Source organism: Cotesia typhae, unplaced genomic scaffold, assembly GCF_013202065.1.
Source record: "Cotesia typhae breed Kobodo isofemale line unplaced genomic scaffold, CoteBio_Ctyphae contig_50, whole genome shotgun sequence".
Lineage (NCBI taxonomy): Eukaryota > Metazoa > Arthropoda > Insecta > Hymenoptera > Braconidae > Cotesia > Cotesia typhae.
The window spans coordinates 548913-571523 of NW_027423758.1; the positions used below are offsets into that span (position 1 = coordinate 548913).

General features: G+C 25.4%; 2 protein-coding genes across 3 annotated transcripts; one reads left to right on the forward strand and one right to left on the reverse strand.

The window, feature by feature from the left end:
- Positions 1 to 126: 126 nt before the first annotated feature.
- Positions 127 to 19342, reverse strand: Frl (formin-like protein). 2 transcript variants are annotated; one of them, XM_074249725.1, is made up of 15 exons: positions 18410 to 19342; positions 11719 to 11802; positions 8996 to 9082; positions 7192 to 7271; positions 6742 to 6881; positions 6456 to 6634; positions 5466 to 5858; positions 5270 to 5386; positions 4217 to 4747; positions 3866 to 4133; positions 3655 to 3782; positions 2577 to 3296; positions 2391 to 2504; positions 1936 to 2036; positions 1134 to 1275 (listed from the first exon to the last, which is right to left on the reverse strand). In XM_074249725.1, exons 1-14 carry the CDS (start codon positions 18668 to 18670, stop codon positions 1962 to 1964), a joined length of 3177 nt encoding a protein of 1058 aa, XP_074105826.1. In that variant the 5' UTR covers positions 18671 to 19342; the 3' UTR covers positions 1134 to 1275; positions 1936 to 1961. The 2 variants fall into 2 exon arrangements, with proteins under 2 accessions (XP_074105825.1, XP_074105826.1); XM_074249724.1 differs by lacking the exon at positions 1936 to 2036 and having other exon boundaries at positions 127 to 1275; positions 18410 to 19339.
- Positions 19343 to 20206: 864 nt separating this feature from the next.
- On the forward strand, positions 20207 to 22165 carry LOC141531746 (uncharacterized). The gene is made up of 2 exons (XM_074249726.1): positions 20207 to 20784; positions 21490 to 22165. The coding sequence occupies exons 1-2, from the start codon at positions 20356 to 20358 to the stop codon at positions 21823 to 21825; spliced, it is 765 nt and encodes a 254-aa protein (XP_074105827.1). The 5' UTR covers positions 20207 to 20355; the 3' UTR covers positions 21826 to 22165.
- Positions 22166 to 22611: the final 446 nt, after the last annotated feature.

Sequence of the window (22611 nt, forward strand, 5' to 3'; positions counted from 1 at the left end):
ACAATAAATATTTTATTATTTTTATTTATTTGATTACAAATTTAATAATAAAAAAGATTATTGATTTTTTTTATATATATTTTTAAATTAAAGTCAAATGAAATCTATCAACAAAAATATTTACATAAAAAAATTAATATAATTATTTGGAGTTTTTTTTTTAATTACTTAACTATGAATCTAATATAAATTTACTACTTAATGAAATATTATATACCTATAATATAAAACCTGCCATTTTGAAAAGATTAATTTTAACAAACAATTTTATAAAATCTGGAGTAATACAAATGGCACGTGTCAAATAAAAAAATGGCAGTTTTTTAATAATCACATTTTTCGAATTAATAATTATGTGTATGGTAATTCTTTTAACTTACAGTGCTTAAGCACAAGTGTAAATAATAATAATTAATTAATTAATATTTATATATAAATGTGTATACATATTTACACTTTTTTTTTTTTTTTTTTATTGTAATGGTTTTGTAGCAAATATTTGTATCAAAATGTACAAAATAAATTTAAATGCTGGATATGTTTTTCATATTAATTGACAGTATTTTGTATTTTTGTCTTTATCTATTTCTATTATTATTATTATTATTTAATATTTACGTATAAAAATAATGGTAATAAATATCAGTATCAAAAAAAGAGAGCCTGAGTTGCAAATACAAAAATACAATATAAAAAAAATTTTTTTTTAGCAGATATAAATTTTATAAAATACTTTTTTTTATTATTTTAGCTAATTTTGAAAAAATATTTTGATTTATAATTTAAATTTAAATCACGCGCGCACATGCGTGGAACAATTTACGCGCATGCGCGTCAATAATACCGCGCATTTTCAAAATTGTTCCACGCATGCGCATAAATATTCAACGTAAAATTTATAATCTTACTTTAATTATAAATAAGCTAGATATTATTAAAAATTTATAAATTTGTCTTTTTAAAAATTTAATTTTTTTAAAGAAAAAAAAATATTCAAACAAAAAAAAAATTTGTGCATCACACAATGGACGTTTACCTTTTTTTTTAGTATAATATAGAAAATTAAAATTCAAGTTCCTCAGCGGTACGCGATAATCTATGATTATCGATACGTCGACGTTGACTACGACGCACTGCATCAGCTCGACGATAAGGTTCTGATCTTAGACCAAGTAAAATATCTTCTAGCGCACCATTATACACTTCATCTTGTTGCAACAATTTTTTCTCATGTACTAAACGTGTTTTATTTTTCAATTCATTTATTACAGCATCCTTAAACAATAACAATTATATAATATATATATATATATATATATATATATATATATATATATATATATATATATATATATATATATATATATATATATATATATATATATATATATATATATATATATATATATATATATATATATATATATATAATTATAATTGTAATTATAATAATAATAATAATTATTATTAATAAATTATTTACAATAAAGACATCAAATTCTCTGTAGCAACATCAATGCAAGCTACCGCATCGTGCCTTTTTATCTAGCAATTATTAATTCATTTAATAATAACTAATCTATAAGGGTACGGATTAATTATTTATTACATTATGAATATGACAATGGTGATGAAAATTAAAATTAATTTTTAAACAGTAGTCATATTTTTTTTTTAAATTATTTAATTTTTTAAATTTGGAACTTATTACGCGCATGCGCGGGAATTTTTCTACGCATGCGCATAAATTGTTCCACGCATGCGCGTAAATTGTTCCAAGTGACCAATTAAAGTTTTAGATTTTTTTTTTATAATTATAATTAATTTTTATAATTTTTATAATTTAAATTATTAACAAAATAAATTTTTTTTTTACAATTTTACTGTTTAAAAATTAAAAAAAAGGAAGAGAAAGTCAAGTGAGAGAGGACTTACATGATATTAATTGTTTTTTCTACATATTACGTTCTGAGCTCCAGTTCATTGAGGTGACGATGTAACAATGTCTTGTTTGTGTTACAGCAAAATTTCGGTGCCTTATTAAACCCAAATAAATATGTAACAAATAAATTACAACACGTCGTTTAGCCGATCACGCTAATTTTATTTATTCTCAACACCACACAGCAAAGTAATTTTAATCCGAAGTTTTATTAATCGCGTAATAGAATATAAATAAAATTATGGTCATGCATTTATTAACTAGTGATGGTCGTGCATTATTTGTTAACAATAATTGTTAATCGTGATTTATTAACAAGACTTTAAATAATAATTACGGATTGCATGCAATTAAAAGGCACTGATGATCACACAGAAAATTCAATATAAAAATAAACGTGCTTTTATAATTAAATATTTATTAATTTAAGTTTTTTGAAAATGAATACCTGTTGTTTCTTTTGATTTAATTTGTTGCGCTTGGTTACTTCCTCAGAAGTACTGAGAGCTTCTGCGGCTGCTGCTTCTAGCCTACGCCTTTGCTCATTTTCTTGATCTGCTGCCTGTATATTAAATTAATTATTAAAAATTAAATATTGTAGATTTAAAAAATTTTTTTAAATAATAAAAATTACCTTAAAGGCTCTCGCAAACCTAACAAGCAACGAAAAGAATGTGTTGGCATCAGCTTGTCTTGGACTTTCGCCGAAAAATTCAACACACTCACGGAATGCATCGCCTGCGATTCGTGCGTCTGATTTTAATCGTCTCAATTTTTCCTCTGAATTATTCAAAAAATCTCTTAAAACGGTATTATGCTTCTCCTTGCCCCTCAATTCAAATTCCTTGCGCACCTGATCCATTCCTTTCTCCAACTCATGCACGTCAGTCGTTATATTTTCCAGCGACACAGTAGCAGCCTTGTCAATGTACATCAGCTCCGACTCGAAATTTATCAGCTCTGGAAATTTAAGTCTTATGGTAGCTACTATGTAGTGCAGCAAGCACATCCGCTTGTCAGTCGACTTGGTGTCCAGCAGCGTGTCCAAACTTTGAAGCTTGAATCCGTATGCCGGACCTCGCTTGCTGCTGTTCAGGTAATTTCCAAATGCTAAAATTATTTCCAGGACTGCTCGCAATTTTTTTGAGCACTTTACTGAACTTGAGGCAGATATCACAGCGTGTACTTGAGGCGTTATTAAATGTAAATTGTCGAAAAAATTTCCAATGTAATTCATTATTGATAATTTTGTTGATATTCGCTCTACTTTTCCTAGTTGCATCAAAAATTTGTCTTCTTCTGTTAATAAATTTACATTTTTCTTCTCGATTATATATTCTCGGTAAGCCTTTATCTGGAAATAATTATTTTTGTATCATTAATAATTATTATAATTATTAAACATTTAATTTAAAAAATTCAAAAAAATTTTTTTTAAAAAAAAAATATAATGCCATCTATTGGAAATATATTTAAAAATTTAACTAAGTAGATGGAGCCTTTAGCAATGAGTGTGTTGGCGCAACGAGTAAAGTGTGTGTGCTTAAACACGAGTGTGAAAAGATGTAAAAAAATAAATCTATAAAAAAATTTTTTTCAGGAAAAAAATTAAATAAAGAAATTATCACAAATTTAAAATTCCAAAAAATTTTGATCAAAGTTAATTTTAAATTAAAAAAAAAAAAAATTAATTGTAATTAAAGAATACTTACTTCTTGTTCCGTAGGTACCATACGTTGTAATAATTCAACATTTTCCAAAGAAAGAATTTTTAAATCTAACGCATTCACTGCTGTTATTACTTTTTCGATCGGCATTTCCATTTTTCTTCTCGATATTGCTAAAAAAAATTATATTAAAATTGATAAATTATAAGAACTAAAAAAATTGATTAAAAAAAAAAAAAATAAAATGAAATCTTACCAATATTTCGTAATCTAGTGTGTTCAAGTAAAGACACATTTTCCGGTTTTTTGAATCGTTTACTAGGGAAACTTTGTAGCCCATCAATTTCATTAGTACCATTAGTGACATGACCGCTCATACCGATTTTAAATCGTTCTTCAAAGTCCGTAAAATCGATGTAATTGTGCAGCCGATCGTCGTCCAATTCATTGAAAATTGTACCGCGGACTTGATTAGGTTTCAAAGCAACCCAATTGAGCGTTGGTAATTTATATTTCGTTTGTACCTTAAAAAAAAAAAAAAAAAAAAAAAAAAAAAATATTTTAAATATTTATCTTAATAATTTTTTTAATTAAATATAAAACAAACCTTCCGTTTGATAGTCATAGCACCGTCGGGAGCTTGCATCATGCCTGCGGGAGGAGGAGGAATAAAAGAGGAGCAAGAAATTTTATTATCACCCGGCGCCATGGGAACCATCGGCGGCGGCGGAGGTGGCGGAGGACAAGGAGGAGGTGGCGGCGGCGGCGGAGCCGCCACTGGTGCCGGCCTGACAACATCTTCCGTCGGAGACATTGATACTGTCGACGAAACTACATTCTCGGAGGTCGGTGACGTGGCCGCTGATAACCCCGCGGTTCCATTAGATAGACTAGCAACTGTCGAGCCTTTGGTAAGTGTTCCCGTAAGGGTTTCAAGCTCTATTATTTTGCTCTCGAGTACGCTCTGTCGTCTCGCAGAATCTTGTTTTTGTCTTTTAAGAGCCGTCAGCTCTTCTTCTACTAATCGGCGAGCTTCCAGTGCGTCAACGTATTCTACTTTTATCGCACCCAGTTCAGTCTCTAGTTCTGCCAATTTTGATAATGATTCTCTTTCTAATTCTGTCATCCTGTCGTGGGCCTTTGATAAAAAAATTTTATTTTAATATTATTAAAAAAAAAATTTAATATAATCATTGACAGGGGTCTAAATATTGACACCTTAAATTATTTTTAAATGTATTTAATCATCTGTAATAAAAATAACTATCATATAAATTTTTATTAAATTCTAATTAATTAAAAAATTGAAAAAAATTACTGTCAGTTTAAAATATTAAATATTAATTATTAAAAACTTATAAAATTGAATAAATAATTTTTTTCTAAAAAATTTGTAAATTTTTACATTTAAATTTCACATTTTTTTTTAAATTTTATATTTTGTATTAAAATTAGAATTTAATAAAAAAAAATATTTCAATTTTTTTAGATATAAAATTTGACTCAATAATTTGGAAAAAAAAAAAAAATATATTTATGTTAGTACATAAATATTTAAAAAAAAAAAAAAAAAAAAAAAAAAAAAAAAAAAAACATTTATGTAGCGCGACCAATTAAAGATTAGATAAATTAAAATGTATGAGAAAAAAAAAGAACTAACATGTCCAAGTTCGTCTTCTAGTTCAGCAACTTTTTCTAGAGCAGCCGTTTTAGTTTCGCTGTCTTCCATAAGAGCTGCTACGTCAAATACATTATCCAGATAAGCTGAGATTTGAACCTGAAAAAAGATAAAATAAATAAAGCAACATACCATAAAACAAATTAAATAAAAAATAAAAAAAAAAAGGATTGCATACCTGCAAATCTTCACTTTCAGTGTGTCGTAATTTTTCCAGATACTCATCGAGGCCAAGATTGGTGAATTCGTACTGCAGGTGGACTCGAAAATTCATATCTTCGACCGAGTGGACGACAATATTTACAAACTGCATGCACGCGACCATAAACTCGATGTGGAAATTGTCGTACTGGGTGAAGTACGCCATCAGAGTTTCGAAGCGCTTTTTCTCCAAACAAACTTCCTTGAAGTTATCAAACGCCGACAGAATTATCTCGTGGCCGCCTTTGACCAGACAAATAGCCGCTAGTAATTCTAGTACGAGGGCCTTTGTTCTCAAACTTTTGTGGATTAAGCTGAGTGCTATACAATTAATAGCTTCCCTGTGCTGGATGACCATGTTGAAGCCGTACTGCAGATTAAATTAGGGAGAATTTAATAATTAGACGTTGAGGTAAGCGTCAGGGGATTACATTAATTAAATATAATTTATTATTGTTATTATTATATTTTTTAAATCAAAAATTAATTAAATATTTCTTCTTTATTTAAAAAATTAAAATTTTCTTTAAAAAAAAAATTATTGATTTTTATTAAATAATAAATTTTGTTTAATTGTATTATATTATCTTAACTATTGACATTTTTAAAGATATAAGCTCATCCCGACATTACGATCATCAAGACCTTTCATTTAAGTACCCACATGGCATTTTTTATATATTTTATATATATATATATACATATATATACATATATATAAATATATAAAATATATGAAAAATGGATGTGGATACTCAAATGAAAGGTCTTGATGAGTGTAATGTCGGGATGAGCTTAAATTTTTAAAAATGTCAATAGTTCATAAAATACAATGTCATTTTTTAATTATGGATTTAGAGATATTTTTTTTTATTATTTTTTTTATAATAATTTACTTTGAGGAAAATTATTATATTATTATTATTATTATTATTATTATTATTATTAAATAAAGTTTATAATATACCTTGTTATTCATAATAGCACGCATACAAAGTATACAAACATGAATGTCATCTTTAGCTTCACCCATGTTAAGTTTGGCTACATGTCTCGAACGTCGTTTAACACTTGGACTGTCTTTTAGCTCGTGTAGAGGTGGCCGTAGACAGCCATTATTAAGTGACACGTTCTCAATTACACCACCTACGATAAAAGTAATTTAAAATTTAATATATCGGCTCACGTGGGTTTTTATTTATATTTGTTATTGTTATTTAAATTAAATTAGGTGAAAATATAATCTAACTTACTTGTTTGAATTTTTTCCTCAGACTCCGTTCGGATTTCCATCGCCCGCTGCTCATGTCGCATCATCAGTAGTCGGAAGCTCAAGTAATCTATCAGCGCATCTAGGCCTTGGTTTTCTTCGTCCAAAAACTCTCTGACCCACCTAAAAAAAAATTTTTTATCAGTCATAAATTAATAATCAAGCAATTTTTTGATTTATAACTTCTGTTAATTTAATTTACAATTTTAATCTTATCAATCTTTGGATTGATAAAATATATTATTAAAAAATTTAAGCTAATTAACTGAAGCTATTACTGTAAAATCCTACAAGGCAATTACACTTTTTATTAATAGAAACTATGTATTTTTTAGAGATAAAATCAGAGTATTATTTTACGAAGAAGCTCGAGTAAATATTTAAAATGGTCGTATTGCTGAATTATTAATAAAAATAATAGAGATCAGCCTACTCGATATGATTTGTCCTTAGTGATATCTCCAGATCTCGAAGAACTTGGGTTGACGTTGACTCACCGACCATTTTTCTCTTCTGAAAAAAATATAATTAATAATTAACCAGAAAAAAATAATACAACTTAATCCATAAATTTATAAAAAAAAAAAAAAAAAAAAAAAAAAAAGAATTAAATTTTTAATTTAAAGTTTATAATGTTTTAATTTATTAAATTTTAATTTAAAAATAATTTTAAAAAATTGCAATTATAGTTTTTCAAGTTTTTTACAAATAAAAATTTTTTTTTAATTTTTTTGCCATAATTTATTTTTTTTTTTTTAATTATTTTTAAAAAATTGCATTTGTAGTTTTTTATAAATTAAAATTTTTTTTCTAATACTTTTTGCCATAATTTATTTGTTAAAAAATTAAAAAATTTTTTTCAACAATTAAATTGCAGAAAAAAAAATTTATAAATAATTTTTCAAATTTTCTGCATGTGAAATTTTTTATTACTAATTTTTTGAATAAAAAAAAAAATAATAAAAATCTTTAAATGTCAGCTAATTTTATTATAATATTTTATTTTACTTAAAAAAATTTTGAACCCACGCAAGTATTAGTTTTAACGGAGGGCTGCTCGTTTTCTAGCATTAGAAATAGAAAAACTAATTTTGAAATAAAAATATTAATTAAATTATAAATCATGAAAGTGTTAAAATAAATTAAATTCTACTAAAAACCCATAAATTTTCTCAAACGCCTACTGCTTATAAGCCCAAACATTTTATTGAACGCTTAAATATTTTATTACTCAAGTTAAATAAATTCAATAAGTACAAAATAAAAAAGTTGATCTCTTTTACTTGGATTTAGTAGTAAAAAATTTATACAGTGACTCGTTAGTAAACATATTTTTATTATCGGTCAATTTATGACTCAGAATCTCTGAATTTATTGTTTGCAGGACTAAAAAATTTTTTTTCTCCTAAAAAACGGCCTTGAGAATGTGATTCATTGAAGATAAATCTAATTATTACTTTACGGATAAGTGAAATCACTGTTTTTTTAATGACTTCATAATTTGGTAATTTTTTACCTAAAAGAAAGAAAAAGTTAAGTGATTTATGGCGCTTAGCTATATTATTGCTTCAGCTGCTGTTCTAAGCGCCCTCTATGTTCTATTATTAGAATTCAGAAATATCACAGTTATAATTTTATTAATAACTCGGAAAAATTTAAGAGATTAATGAAAAAAAGAGTCAATTTATGATTTTGCTATCTTAAAGTTTGGAAAAAATTTTATTTTGTATTTTTATTAAATTTAAATTAAGTGGAATTTGATAATTAAATCGCGAAGTGAGAGATGCGATTAAAAATGGCGGATTTTTGCCTTGTGGAAATTTTTGTAACTAATTTTTTGAACTATTAATTAAATATTATAAAATTGTCATATTTTAATTTTAATTTTAATATTAATTTTTATTAATTAATTTTAATAATTCATATTAATAAAATTAAGTATCAATATTAAAAAAAAATTTTTTCTAGAGTTTAAAAAATATTTTTTTAATTATATTTTTGGAAAAAAAATTATTTAAAAAAATTTTTAATTCATTTTTTATAATAAAAATTGATAGATAAATTTTTTTTTAATTTTTACATACCAAATTAAAAAAAAAAATATTTTTTCACTTGTCTTTTGATTAAAATATTAAAGTAAGTAATTAATTTTAATTTTTGATTAAATTAGACCTATAAAAAAATTATAAAATTTTTTATTTAATATTATTATTAAAAAATAAAATTAATAAACATACTCGATGACTCCTTGATGCTTTAGGATCCAAATAAGTTCTTAATTTGGCAAGATAGTGTGAGGGTGGATCCTTAGCTTGAACTCTTTCCTGTAAAAAAAAAAAAAAAAAAAAAAAAAAAAAAATTAATTTTTTTATATATAATAAAAAAATAAAATATATATATACATAAATAATAAATAATAAGAACACATAATTAAGATAAAATTGTCAAAATAAATAAAATAAATTAACGCCATTTACGTTATTACAAAAATGCGCGTAAACAAATGTCTAATTAAATTTTCCATCCGGGTACTTAGTATCTCTTTCATGCCTACGCTGTGTCCACATTCACACGGACACAAATGAACTCATATATACACCCAGACGATATATGTATGCACATAATTTGTGGGTTCTAAGAATAAACTTATTTTAAGCCACACAAGTATTAAAAAACTGTCTAAGCCGAGTTTCTCTTTTTATTTTATATACATAAATTTTTTTTTTTTTCATTTCTTCCGGTTGTAAATCCTAACTCGAAGGTCACATTATCTTTAAATAATTTAACGATTCATCAATTAAACATAAACACTTGAGTTATTAAATAAATTTCTTCTCATCTCGTATCAACGCAACAATAAAAATATTCACTCGTTTACATTTACTGCCGCAATAAATTTTTCTTTATTGACCGAGCAAATTTTAGGTCAATAAATTTTTATGAAAAATAAACGCTTTTAATTTAGAGCAAGATTTCTTTTAATGATTCAAAATCTTCGGGGAAAAAATTCTTTTAAAATAGAGCAATGGTTAAAGGAACTAGTTTGAAGTTTTCTTATAATTTTACCATGCAAAGAGATTTTTTCTTTTAAAAATTTCCAAATTAAAAAAAAATTCTTGAACTAAGAAACTTTAATTAATTTGAGTAAATTTAGCTTAATTAAATAATTTTTAGTAGTGATTAAAGACGATGAAACTCTTTAAAATTATTCCCTAGGCTCAAAGAGTGTCTTTCTTGAATCAAGTTAATTTTTTTATCACTGTAGAAAAAAATGTTGGAACATTTTGTTCCTTCATTTACTAAAATAATTTCTCTTGAGAAATATTCAGCAGTAACATTTGGTAAACACATTGCTCTAACAGGATAACCTTTATAATTGATTTAACTCTTTAAATTTCAAATCAAAGTTACTAAAATAATTATTTCTTCAATTATTTATAAAATAATTTAAAACTTTTCATTTAAAAACTTCATTAAAATCATTTAAAAAAATTAAATTCATCATTTTTTTACAACCCACCTCAATCATAATTAATAAATTTAAATATTCGTAATTTCACCTAAAATTTTTCCAAGCTCTGATTATCGTTAACAAAACTTTCATTGTCAATCTTAATCACCAATTAAAATCATTGCCTTAATTTAATAAAAATTTTTTTAATTAATTTCAATGAAGCATAAAAATTTCTCAATTAAATCTAAACCAAAACTAATTTCAATTCTTTAAATAATTTACAGTAAAAATTTTTATTAACTTTACTTTCGAAATCGTTCACAAAAAATTCACTAAACTCACTTCTAAAAAATATTTATTTAATCTGAAGTTGAACGGAAGAAGGAGCAAACAAGTAAATAACAAACCCGAGTGAAAGAGAGAGTAAAGAAAAATTAATTATTTCCTTCTTTAATTTTTTAATTAAAGACTGGGCCCATAACCTGTTAAAGTAACTTAATAATTTTTTATCTATTTCTTCTTTAATAATTTTGATTAAAGATTTTTTTAGAGGAGTATACTTAAAAGTATTTACCAAAAAAATAAGAAAAAATGCTATCAGAAACATGTGTTAGTGTTTTGCCGTTTTTTTTTCGGGTATAATAACGCGGGTTGCATTACATCCGTCTCAAGTGAAGTATATATACTTAATATACTGTATCTTGAAGACACGAGAGTGAATAACAATCCGGTCGTGTATAAATTTTGCCGATAAATAAATTCGTGCTATCAAATTTCGTGTTTCTTATTCGGTGTAGTGCTGATCGCGTGAAAACCAGAAGCTCTCTCTCAAACGTAACAACATTTATCTTTTGCATAACATTTATCATGATTTACGGGCTCTACTTAACTCAATATCCGCTATTTAATAAATGTACACAAGTCGTCGTATAATAAAATCCCTCATTATTTATTATTGTAGATTTTAATCAATTTCATGGCAAGAATTATTGAAGAAAAATGAAGAAATAAAAATTAAGGAGATCCACGCAAAGTCATCAAATTTTTAAAACTTAAAATAATATTAATTAATTTTAAATCAATTTTTTTAATTTAAAATCAAGATTTTAATTAATTGAAGAATTATTGAAGAAATAAAAATTAAATACGTCTAAAGTCTACCAAGAAATATAAATACATAAATATATAAATATATAGATGGTAATAGCACAAATTATTGTTCGCAATAATTATTGCTAATGTTACATAATTTGTTACGTCGGCTTTCTATGCTACAATTACAATTGTAATTCATAACCATAACAGATAAATATCGATTGCAAACACTGTGCTAGCTTTTATTTTAGTCATAGAGATTGCGTGTCTTTGTTTAATATTTTATTGTATTAAATATTTTTTTTTCGACTCACAAATCAGCGTGTAAATGTATGCGAGTGTGTAAAAGAATTGTTGTCGGGTGTATATTGACGAATAATAAGGCTCGTACAATGAGTATGATGAACTTACTTGATCACATATGATATCCCACTTCTTTTCATTGTCGTACTGCTTCAAAAGCTTTGCTTTGTCGGGTGGTAAATCCATTGATGCCTGAAACATATGGACGGTTTTTTTTGTTAGTTACAATTATTGTACGGTTTTATTGATTCTTATTTATAATTTATAATTATCAATTATTGTTGTGTATGGAGTATTTTTATTTCTTCAATTGTATACGTAGTTTTGATTGTTGAAATTTTAGAAAAATTATTTTTATTTTTTTTGAGAAAAATTTGGGGTCAAATTTTTTATAAATTGACGATTATTAATTATTAGTCTTATTATTTTTCACGATAATAATAATAATAATAATAATAATAATAATAATAATAAATTATTAAAAGAATAAGCATGCTCTTTGATTGAAAAAATAAAGATATTTGAGAAAAAAATTTTTTTCATTGAAAAAATGAACAAAAATCGAAAAATTGCTCATAATGGTGATTTTTGCAAAAACAAAGAATTTGAAGCTTCAGGGCACTAAGAAAAAAAAATCGCAGCGCTTTGAATTTTTCAGGGATTTTAGGGGACACTTGGAGGTTGAAAAATTACCGACGATATCCTTTGTTCATCCATTTTATCCAAAGTTATATCAAGTTATCCAAATATCCTTAATTATGCGAATTTTTGTCGTTTTTTCAGTTAAAGTTTTCAATTCAAAAAAAATTTTTTTGACAAAAGCTATTCACGGCATCTTATAGAGAATATTATGTAGTTTTCAAAACCGTCCTTCGATTTCCTATACGATCATTATTTCCAGAGTTATTGATTGTCAAAGTGAAAAAGTTATTTTTTGCTTTGACTCACGATAACTCCGCGGCAAATCATCGTACAGGCTTCTTTTTGATTACGTCAAATTGAAGGGCATTAAATTTTCTAAAAAAGCATTTCAGCGAAACAATGGAAAAAAATTTTTTGAAGCCCATAGAATTTTTTTAAAACAAGAAAAAATTTGGAAAATTTTTTTTTTTGTATTTTTTTTAGGATTTCTCCAGACCTGAACATGATAAAAAATTTTCATGATCATATCTGAAAACTAGACACTTGGAGCTACAATTTGCTTTTTTTTTTCTTTGCTGTACGATCATTTTCCTCGGAGTTACAGCTCGTTGAAAATCACCCAAAAATTTCGAATTTTTTTATATCCCTTAATTTTTCTGACTAGTGTATTTAATTATTATTATTTTTATTATTAATTTGACTTTTCTGACTTTGTGAAATAATAATTTAAATTAAAAAAATTAATTTCAATTTACAAAATCAAGAACTCTAACAATCAATCATAGTCATTGCAGATGTAAATGTACAATTAAGATTAATCTTTAAATTTATAAAACTGTGACTAATGTCCAAGACTTGCAATTAAAATTGATATAATTTTATAAAAAAAAATTGACAGCTCTACACTATAAATTCAAAAATACAATTTAATACAATATAATACTTATAAATATTTAAATAATTAAAATGGCATTGCAAGTCATTCTTAAATTATTAAAAGATGAATACTTTCTATTCTACCCGACCAAAAAAAGTGTTTTTTTTATCTTCGGGAAGTATAATTCGTTAACATCCGCTCACTTGAATGTTACATTACGTATGTATGAGTCCATTCATCTATCAGCATATTTTTTTTTTATTTAAAAACAAATCCTTACATCCATTGACACCATGAAATATAAAATATATATATTGTTTATCATAATTAAATAACCAATTAGATAAAATTTATCAAATACATTTTGAATCATCCTTGAGAAATATATTTATCTCCTTGAATTTATTTATTATTTATTAATAAACAAATTAATAAATAAATATTGACAAAGTTAATAATAATTTACGTTTTAAATGTAGATGATATATATTAATATGATGAATATAGTGAATGAGTGAGCAAAGTCTAAAATTAAGTGACGCGTCATTCTCCTCGCGTTTAGTTCGTTCACCATCTCATACTATTGTATTTTTTTATATATTTTATATATGTACATATCAACCATGACATCATTGTGCGGAAACAATTGTAAATATTTAAATTATTAATTTTAATAATTTTTTTTTTTTATTTAAAATTTATAAAAAAATTATTAAAAATATTTTTTCTTCATAACTCAATATTATTTTTTTTTTTTTTTTTTTTTATTAAAAATTTGTAAAAGAATTATTACAATTTTTTTTATTTAAAAATTAATTATTATTTTTAAATTTAATATTTGTATAAAAATTATTAAAAATATTAAAAATTAAAATTAAAAATTTTTTTTTAATTCAATATTTGGATAAAAATGATCAATAAAACATTTTTTTTATGATCAATAATTCTATTAACGATAAAATTTATTAGAAAAGAGTTAATAGTAATAATTATATGCGTAATAGACTGAGACTAAATAGTAGTTCTGAATATTTCGAGTTCAAGCCCCGGTGCGGGTTATCTGAATTATTTTTTCGGTTACCTGTCAACTTTTATTGAAAAGGTTCCCCTTTTTCTTTCGCCCTTTGTCCGACATTTACTTTTAGATTATTAAGTCCCAATAAATTACAATTCTAAGAATATAAAATAAAGAAATTTAGTATAGTATACAATATTTTTGACTTTTTATCATTTTTACTAATTGTATTGGTTATTAATTTTTTGTTAAATCACAAAAAAATAATTAAAAAAATTTCTTCTCAATTTTAAATCCAAAAATATTGATACTTTCAACTAACTCCAAAAAAAAGTGCTAAAATATAAAATATTTCCTTCTCTAGTCTCTTAAAAACTTCTCTGTGGTATATCACCAAATAAATAGATAAATTTATCAAATTTGGGGTATTAAGCTTCCCTTCCTGAAGCACAATGACTTCCTTTTATCCTCAGAGTTACCAAACAATTCAAATAAAGAAATATAACTGTAAAATTTTCATTTAATAATTCCTCGAGTGAATTTCGTAATCCCTAAAAAAAAAAAGAAGAAATGAATAAATTAAAATAAAAATAACAATAATGATTCCAAGTTTTCCAAATTAAACAATTAACAATCTCAGGAAATGGCAAATAAAATAATATAAACAAAGAATTAAAATTGCAAGTTAAGTTGAGTCATACACAACAGGAAGAATTGACGACTAGGTTTTTATTTGTTGTATTGTTATATTGTTGGGTTCGAACCGATAGTGAACCGGTAGTCAAACGCGTCCGGGTGTATAATACTCGTATAAGCCTCCCACATATGAAAATACACGGTTTGTGTGTATAATCTATGGATGTAAAAGGTATAGGGAGTTTAGCAGTTAGCAGTTATAGTAGAGTAAAACCCAGGCACAGTCACGTGTTATGGATGAATAAATACAGTTGCCAGCCAAAGAGATAGTTTATAAAGCAACACAACGTGTGTAAAATATAGACAAGTTGAGTAAAGGGAGTTTACTAAAGGGAATAAGAATATACAGCCGATATCTGTGTGGATAGAAAAAGATAGAGACTGTTGTAGGTATTGAAGAAGCTAACAGAGTGCTGTTGTTTGTGATGGGTCGTTGCACGTTGTCTTTAACATTACTTGGGGCTAATGACTCTGACAATTACTTTGACAAATTGGAAAACACTTTATTCCGACGTGTTTATTATTTATTCATGTGTTTATGGATAAATATTATCATTATCTTCTTGTATTTAATTAAGAGAACAAGAAAAATTTGGCTGAATGATTTTTTTTTTATTTATGATACTTTAAAGACTTTTTAAATAAATTTAAAATTTTTTAATTAAAAGTTTTCTTAAAATTTTTAATTTTAAATTTTATTCAAAGCTTTTTAATTAATAATTTAATTTTTTTAAGCATCAGAAAAATTATTTAAAAATTATAAGTACTTGGTCGATAAAAATAATTTTTGAATTATTTTTTTAAGTGATTAATATAAAAATTAATTCATTAAAAATTTTAAGTCTTACTAGCCACCTGCAGTCACTACGTGACTGTCAAAAATTACGGTTTATATGTAAGAAAATTTTGGCTTAATGATTTTTTTTAAATTTATGACACTAAATATAGTTTTTAGACTTTTGAAAATTAATTAAAAATTTTTTAATTAAAAGCTTCTTTAAAATTTCTAATTAAAAATTTTATTTAAAGCTTTTTAATTAAAAATTAAATTTTTTTAAGCATCAGAAAAATTATTTAATTTTTGAATTATTTTTTTTTAAAGATCTTTTTAAATGATTAACATAAAAATTTTCCTTACTCTCTCAATTATTTAAATTATAAATAACTATCGCTGAAAAAATATCAAACCTAATTTATCCGTACATCTCGGAAGTCTCATAATGACTGCAAGTTGCTAGTATATATTATTTAATTATATAATTTGTACAACTATATTTAAACTGTCTAGATTTGTTGATCGTCATGGAGATGTTCGAGTTAATAATTGTTGAGAAATAAAATGAAAGCGAGTTAATTGTCTAGCAGTCGATTTTAGATTTCTTCTGTATAAATATATGAAAAAGTTTATAAAGTTTTTTGTATATATATATATATATATATATATATATATATATATATATATATATATATTGGCTTACGGTTTAGTAAGCGGATAAATGAGCAGTTTCTGTGCTCGAGATGCCCTATAAAAAAGCTAAGTTGGGAAATGTAGAAACCGCGATTACGACGTGACACATTGCGGTGTCATATCAAGCTTCATGGATGCACTTCAGGAATTTCAATCTTGCTTTTTTTTTCTTCTCGCTCTGAATATTTATCTTTACTCTCTCTCTTGCATTCGGGTTTGTTATTTACTTGTTCGCTCCTTCTTCCGTTCAACTTCAGATTAAATAAAAGTTTTTTAGAAGTAAGTTTAGTGAATTTTTTGTGAACGATTTCGAAAGTAAAGTTAGTAAAAATTTTTACTGTAAATTATTTAAAGAATTGAAATTAGTTTTGGTTTAGATTTAATTGAGAAATTTTTATGCTTCATTGAAATTAATTAAAAAAATTTTTATTAAATTAAGGCAATGATTTTAATTGGTGATTAAGATTGACAATGAAAGTTTTGTTAACGATAATCAGAGCTTGGAAAAATTTTAGGTGAAATTACGAATATTTAAATTTATTAATTATGATTGAGGTGGGTTGTAAAAAAATGATGAATTTAATTTTTTTAAATGATTTTAATGAAGTTTTTAAATGAAAAGTTTTAAATTATTGAGACTAAAAATGAAATTGGATTTTATAAGTATTAAATTACTTGTTTTCTCTATAGTAATAATATTAGAATGTATAAATAAATAGATGAAAGTGTTAAAATGATTGAATTATTTTAAATAAATTCAAATATAAGAAATTAAAACTAAAATTTTATAAATAATTGAAGAAATAATTATTTTAGTAACTTTGATTTAAAATTTAAAGAGCTAAATCAATTATAAAGGTTATCCTGTTAGAGCAATGTGTTTACCAAATGTTACTGCTGAATATTTCTCAAGAGAAATTATTTTAGTGAATGAAGGAACAAAATGTTCCAACATTTTTTTCTACAGTGATAAAAAAATTAACTTGATTCAAGAAAGACACTCTTTGAGCCTAGGGAATCATTTTAAAGAGTTTCATCGTCTTTAATCACTCCTAAAAATTATTTAATTAAGCTAAATTTACTCAAATTAATTAAAGTTTCTTAGTTCAAGAATTTTAAATTGAGGTCTTAGTTACAAAAACTCAACAATTAAATCCTACCAATTAATAAAATCCTTGTATCACAAACCAGCAATAAAACAATAACCAATTTATTTATGTATTTATTATTATTGCTCCATCTAAAAAAAAAAAAGGAAACTAAAGCGCATTTTAAATAAAACCCGTAATCTCAACATTGAAATCATGCGAGTGATTCATATCTTGAGGAAAAAAATGTAAAACAATGAACCAAGGCTACTTGAATTATATAACCGTGGCAAATAATCTCAAAATGACATCACTGTAATAACTAATAGTGATTTAATAATTCCCAAGTTCTCAAAAAAAAAAAAAAAAAAAAATATCAACGGGCATTAATCATAAATCACAACTCCTAATAATAAATAACTAAAATAAGTTGACAGGATACAATAACATCATTAGCATGTCGAAGTACTCTCGACTTATCGTATCCAGGAACACTTTCTATAGTCACTGCTCGTCTTAAGACAATAATTAATTTATAAACATTTATTGATTTAAAAAAAAATCTACAAATATGGTATTATTAAGAGAATAAGAAAAATTTTGTCTCCTAGATAGTCACATAATAAAATTAGATTTTTTTTTGGCTGCATTTGAAAATACTCCATTTCTAGATAATTAAAAAATGACCTTGTATTTTGTCAAATAATGATATTTTTAAAGATATAAGCTTATCCTGATGTTACACTCATCGAGACCTTTCATTTGAATACCCACATCAATTTTCCATATATTTCATATATTTATATATATCATATATATGTATATATGAAAAATATATAAAAAATGCATGTGGGTACTCAAATGAAAGGTCTTGATGAGTGTAACATCAGGATGAGCTTATATTTTAAAAAATGTCAATAACAACGTGGCTGCCAGGCTGCTAGTAAAAATTAAATAATAAAAACAACAAAAGAATAAAATAATAACATAGCAGACTATGATAATAAACTTACAAGGACTTTAGTGAAACGTCTCTCGAGTTCAATGGTATCGGGCATGGGTTGTCTCGGAGTGGATCTAACGCTCCCGCTCCTGGTGTGCGGAGGAGGTCCACCGAGACTCCCAGTGCCCAAAGTCGGCGTCTGACAGTATCGATACTGATGCTGGTGATGTTGACCGCTGCTCTTGATCCCGATGCCCAATCCGTCCCGCATTCCATCGTCAGAAGCCTCTCCGTTATCAGGATTAGCATCGCGACTCTGACCCAAACCCATTGTTGTCTTCCTGTTGTTCCCTTACTCTGCCACGGGATCTTTGTTCTATTTTTTGTTGTTCAATTTTTAATTTAACTAGAAATAAATATAATTAATGATCTCAACATTTTATTTTCCTCATTTGAGACAACTCCTTGCTTTAATCTCTATCAGTTTATATTTAGTAATCTCCATATCCATACAATACTCCTCCATACTCTCTCCGCACAAGCTAAGTGAAAATGTCAGTCACGCTCCGGGGTTCATTGATGCTATTGCTCATGTATAATGTGAATTTACAATTATTCATATTTAAAAATAAATATCGCCATTAGAGTTTAGTTTAATTTAAAACTTTCCACGTGATTAACGCCGGTCACTTTATTTTTTTTTCTTTTTGTGTTTTTTTTTTTTTTCTTCTTTTTCACAAAAACAAAAACAAACACTTTTTTTTTTATTTTTATTTTTATATTTGTACTGTTGCTTTATTGTTGTAATTATTTTTTACTGGGAGGCTCACAGGACACACGCGCACACCCGGATTGTTTCTTAATGCATCATGCAATTATCGGGACACTGTACTGAACACTCAACACTCAACACTCGACACTGGGCTGTGATGCGACTGGTAATAATAATACAAACGAAAGTGCTAGTTATGAAAAAAACGGGTGCGGATCCAGATTGGAGGATGTTTCACTAGTTTATTGTTATCGACGCCAGCGACCACAAGCGACTAATTTACGCAAAATTAAATATTACGCGCATGCGCAGAAGTTTTATTGCGCAGTCGGTAAGTTTTGTTTATTTTAAATATTTTTTTTTAGTTTTTATTATAATTAAAATTATTTTATGCGCATTTCTTCTTTTTAAAATTATTTTTAATTTTAATTTTAATTATTTCTTCTTTTTTTAAAAATAAATAAATATTTTTTAAAATTAAATAATTTTTTTAAAATTTAATTTAAATTTGCGCGCGTATTTCTTTTTAAATAAAAAAAAATTATTTAAATTATTTATAATTTGTTTTTTTTATTAAAAAATTTTTTTAAAGAAGAAATAGTAATAAAAATATTAATTTATACCCTGATAGCCAGCGCTTTCTCAGTAAGTGTTGACTTCCAGCAGTTACGGTTAATTTATACATCAAGTTGGCGGTAATTCTTCTCTCAACAACAGTTGTAAGCAAATTGACGGAAATCTACGGCCGCAACTTGAATACAAGTTAATAATCAAATTTGTAGTTAAATTTTCTTTGAACTTTACTACAATTTGAAGGAAATACTTGTAGAGCAAGTTTTGACGTCTATTTGCAGAGTAGGTTATAGGTAACTAATAGGTAATCGCTCGCTTTGCCAACTCTTTCCGTCAAGTTTGCTTCAAATTGCGGACGTAGATTGACAGTAAGTTATAGGTAAGGTGGCTATCAGGGTACTTTTAAAAATTTTAAACAATTTTTTTTTTATTAATAAGAGATAAAATAGTTTTTTATGTTACCTGCCGTTGTATTTTATTTCCAGCGCATGCGCGCACGCGCCAGAAAGTGCGACATCTATGGTCAATAAAATGAAGAATTAAACTGTATCAAATTCTACAATTTCTCCATATTTATTTATCATTTAGTCTCCATGTTTGTGGTTTCTGTTCTGATAGTTTGGTTAAGTCCTAAAAAAAATTAAAATAATTATTTAAATAATTAATTAAACATGAATAAATCACCATTCAGTACTCCACGTGGACGAGGACAAAATGGACATCAAAAACCATACTACCGTAAGCAACGAAGCTTCGGGGATTATAAAAATTTAAGCCATGAGTCACCGACGAATAACAGTAGTCAAGAGGACAAAAATTTAAACACAAGTGGATCCAGTGACGATTATATTCCTTTTAACAATAGTTTACCTTCGCCGTTTAATAAGAGCTTACCTTCACCCTCGCTGGCATCTCCACCAGCAGTATCAACATTTTCGCCGTTTTTCCATGTACAGAAGCAGGGTACTCAGTTTTATGGGCAGCATCTGCGGTACTCACTTGGGCATGAGAGTCCTAGTCATAGTCCTCGTGGTCGGGGGAGTTTTAATAAATCTTTCTCGCCTGGGTTTAATAATAGAACTCCTAAAGGAAAGAATACAGTAAGTTTTTTTTTTTTTTTTTTATAATAAATTATATTGAAATTACATTAAAGTTAGCTGTCACTTGACAATTTTTTAATTTTTTTTAACAAACAAAATTCTTCCAAAAAATTATTTCAAAAAAATTGGATTTTTAATTTTTTTTAATTTCTTCATAAAAACTTTTTTTTCTAATTTTTTTGCCACAATTTGTTTGTTAAAAAAATTCTAAAATATCTGCTAAATTAATTTTAGCTGTCACCTGATCAATTTTTAATTTTTTTTTAACAATTAAATTTATTATAAAAAATTATTTTAAAAAAATTGCATTTTTTATTTTTTTAAAATTATAGATGTCAATTTTTTTTTTTTTATTTATTTGTTAACAAAAATTATCAAATATCTGTTAAATAAATTTACATTAAATTGAAATCAGTTGACTTAAAAAATTTTTTTTTATTTTTATACCAAATAAATTATTTTGAAAAATGATAATAAAGTTAGCCGACATTTTTATTTATTTATTTTTTTATTATTTTTAATTTATTAAATTAGAACTAAAAAATATTTTTAAAAAATTTACAGTTTTTAATCTTTTTTAAATTTAATTAATTTATAAGCTAAAAAAATTTTTTTTCCACAACATTTTTTTCTGAAATTGACTCTAGTAATAAAAAATAATTATAAAAAAATTGACAGGTATATTAATAAATAATTAATTTTCAGAATCAATATCAAAGAAGCAATAACTACCAAGGAAAGAATTATTACCAAGGGAGAAATCAATACCAAGGAAAAAAAGAGACTAACATCTATAATTACATAGATCAATCATTTTTCGAAGACCCTTGGGCCGAGCTGGTGATCGAGTTTGACAGTCTCAATCAAAGCTCCAGTACTGACAAGTTCGACGACAGTTTCATGTCCCAGAGCCTCTTGGAAGACAGTATGTTAAAAGACGAGGAAGATGATAAGGAAAGCGGGTCCGATTGCAAAGACGCGGATTCACAGGACGAAATTTTTCCGATGTCGCAAGAAGATCCCGATCCTATTGGAGAATGACAACTTTAATAATTTAATCTCTTCAATAAGACTTTGATCAGGCTGTGATGAGATTACGGTGTATATATTGCCAATATGTGCAATTGTATCCAAATATGTACATATAAGACGTTTATCGAGATTTATATCAGAAATACAAATATTTTTGTAGTGGAAAATTGACTTTCTCGTATTTTGGCAATTTACTTTTTTTTTTTACTAAAAAAAAAAAAAGTATTTCTTCTTTTTAATAATTTCATCTTTAAATTTTTGATTCAATGATTTGGATAATTTTTTTTTTTATTAATGTGTAATTTACTCAGCAATAAATGTAAATATTAGTTTGTAAGTTCATAAATAAATAATTATTAAAAATTAAAAGTTTTTATTTCTTTTTCTAGCTTTAATTTATTTTAAAGAAGAAATAAAAATATTTTTTTAGTGAAGAATTAATTTTCTCTAATTTTAGCAATTTAATTTTTTTTTTTACAAGGAAAAGTATTTCTTCTTAAAAATTTAATTTTTTTAAAGAAGAAATACAAATTTTTTTTAAGTTAAAAATTAACTCTCATATTTTAGCAATTTATTTTTTTTTGCGAAAAAAAATTATTTCTTCTTTTTAAAAATTTTTAATTTTTATTTCTTCTCAAAGCTTTAATTTATTTCAAAGAAGAAATGAAAAAATTATAAATTTTAATAAAAAAACACCAAGAAAATTTTTTTTATATTCTTTATCATAATATACATAAGTATATACATAAACTACATATTTTAAATATTTTTTAAAGTAAATTTAGTACATATAAG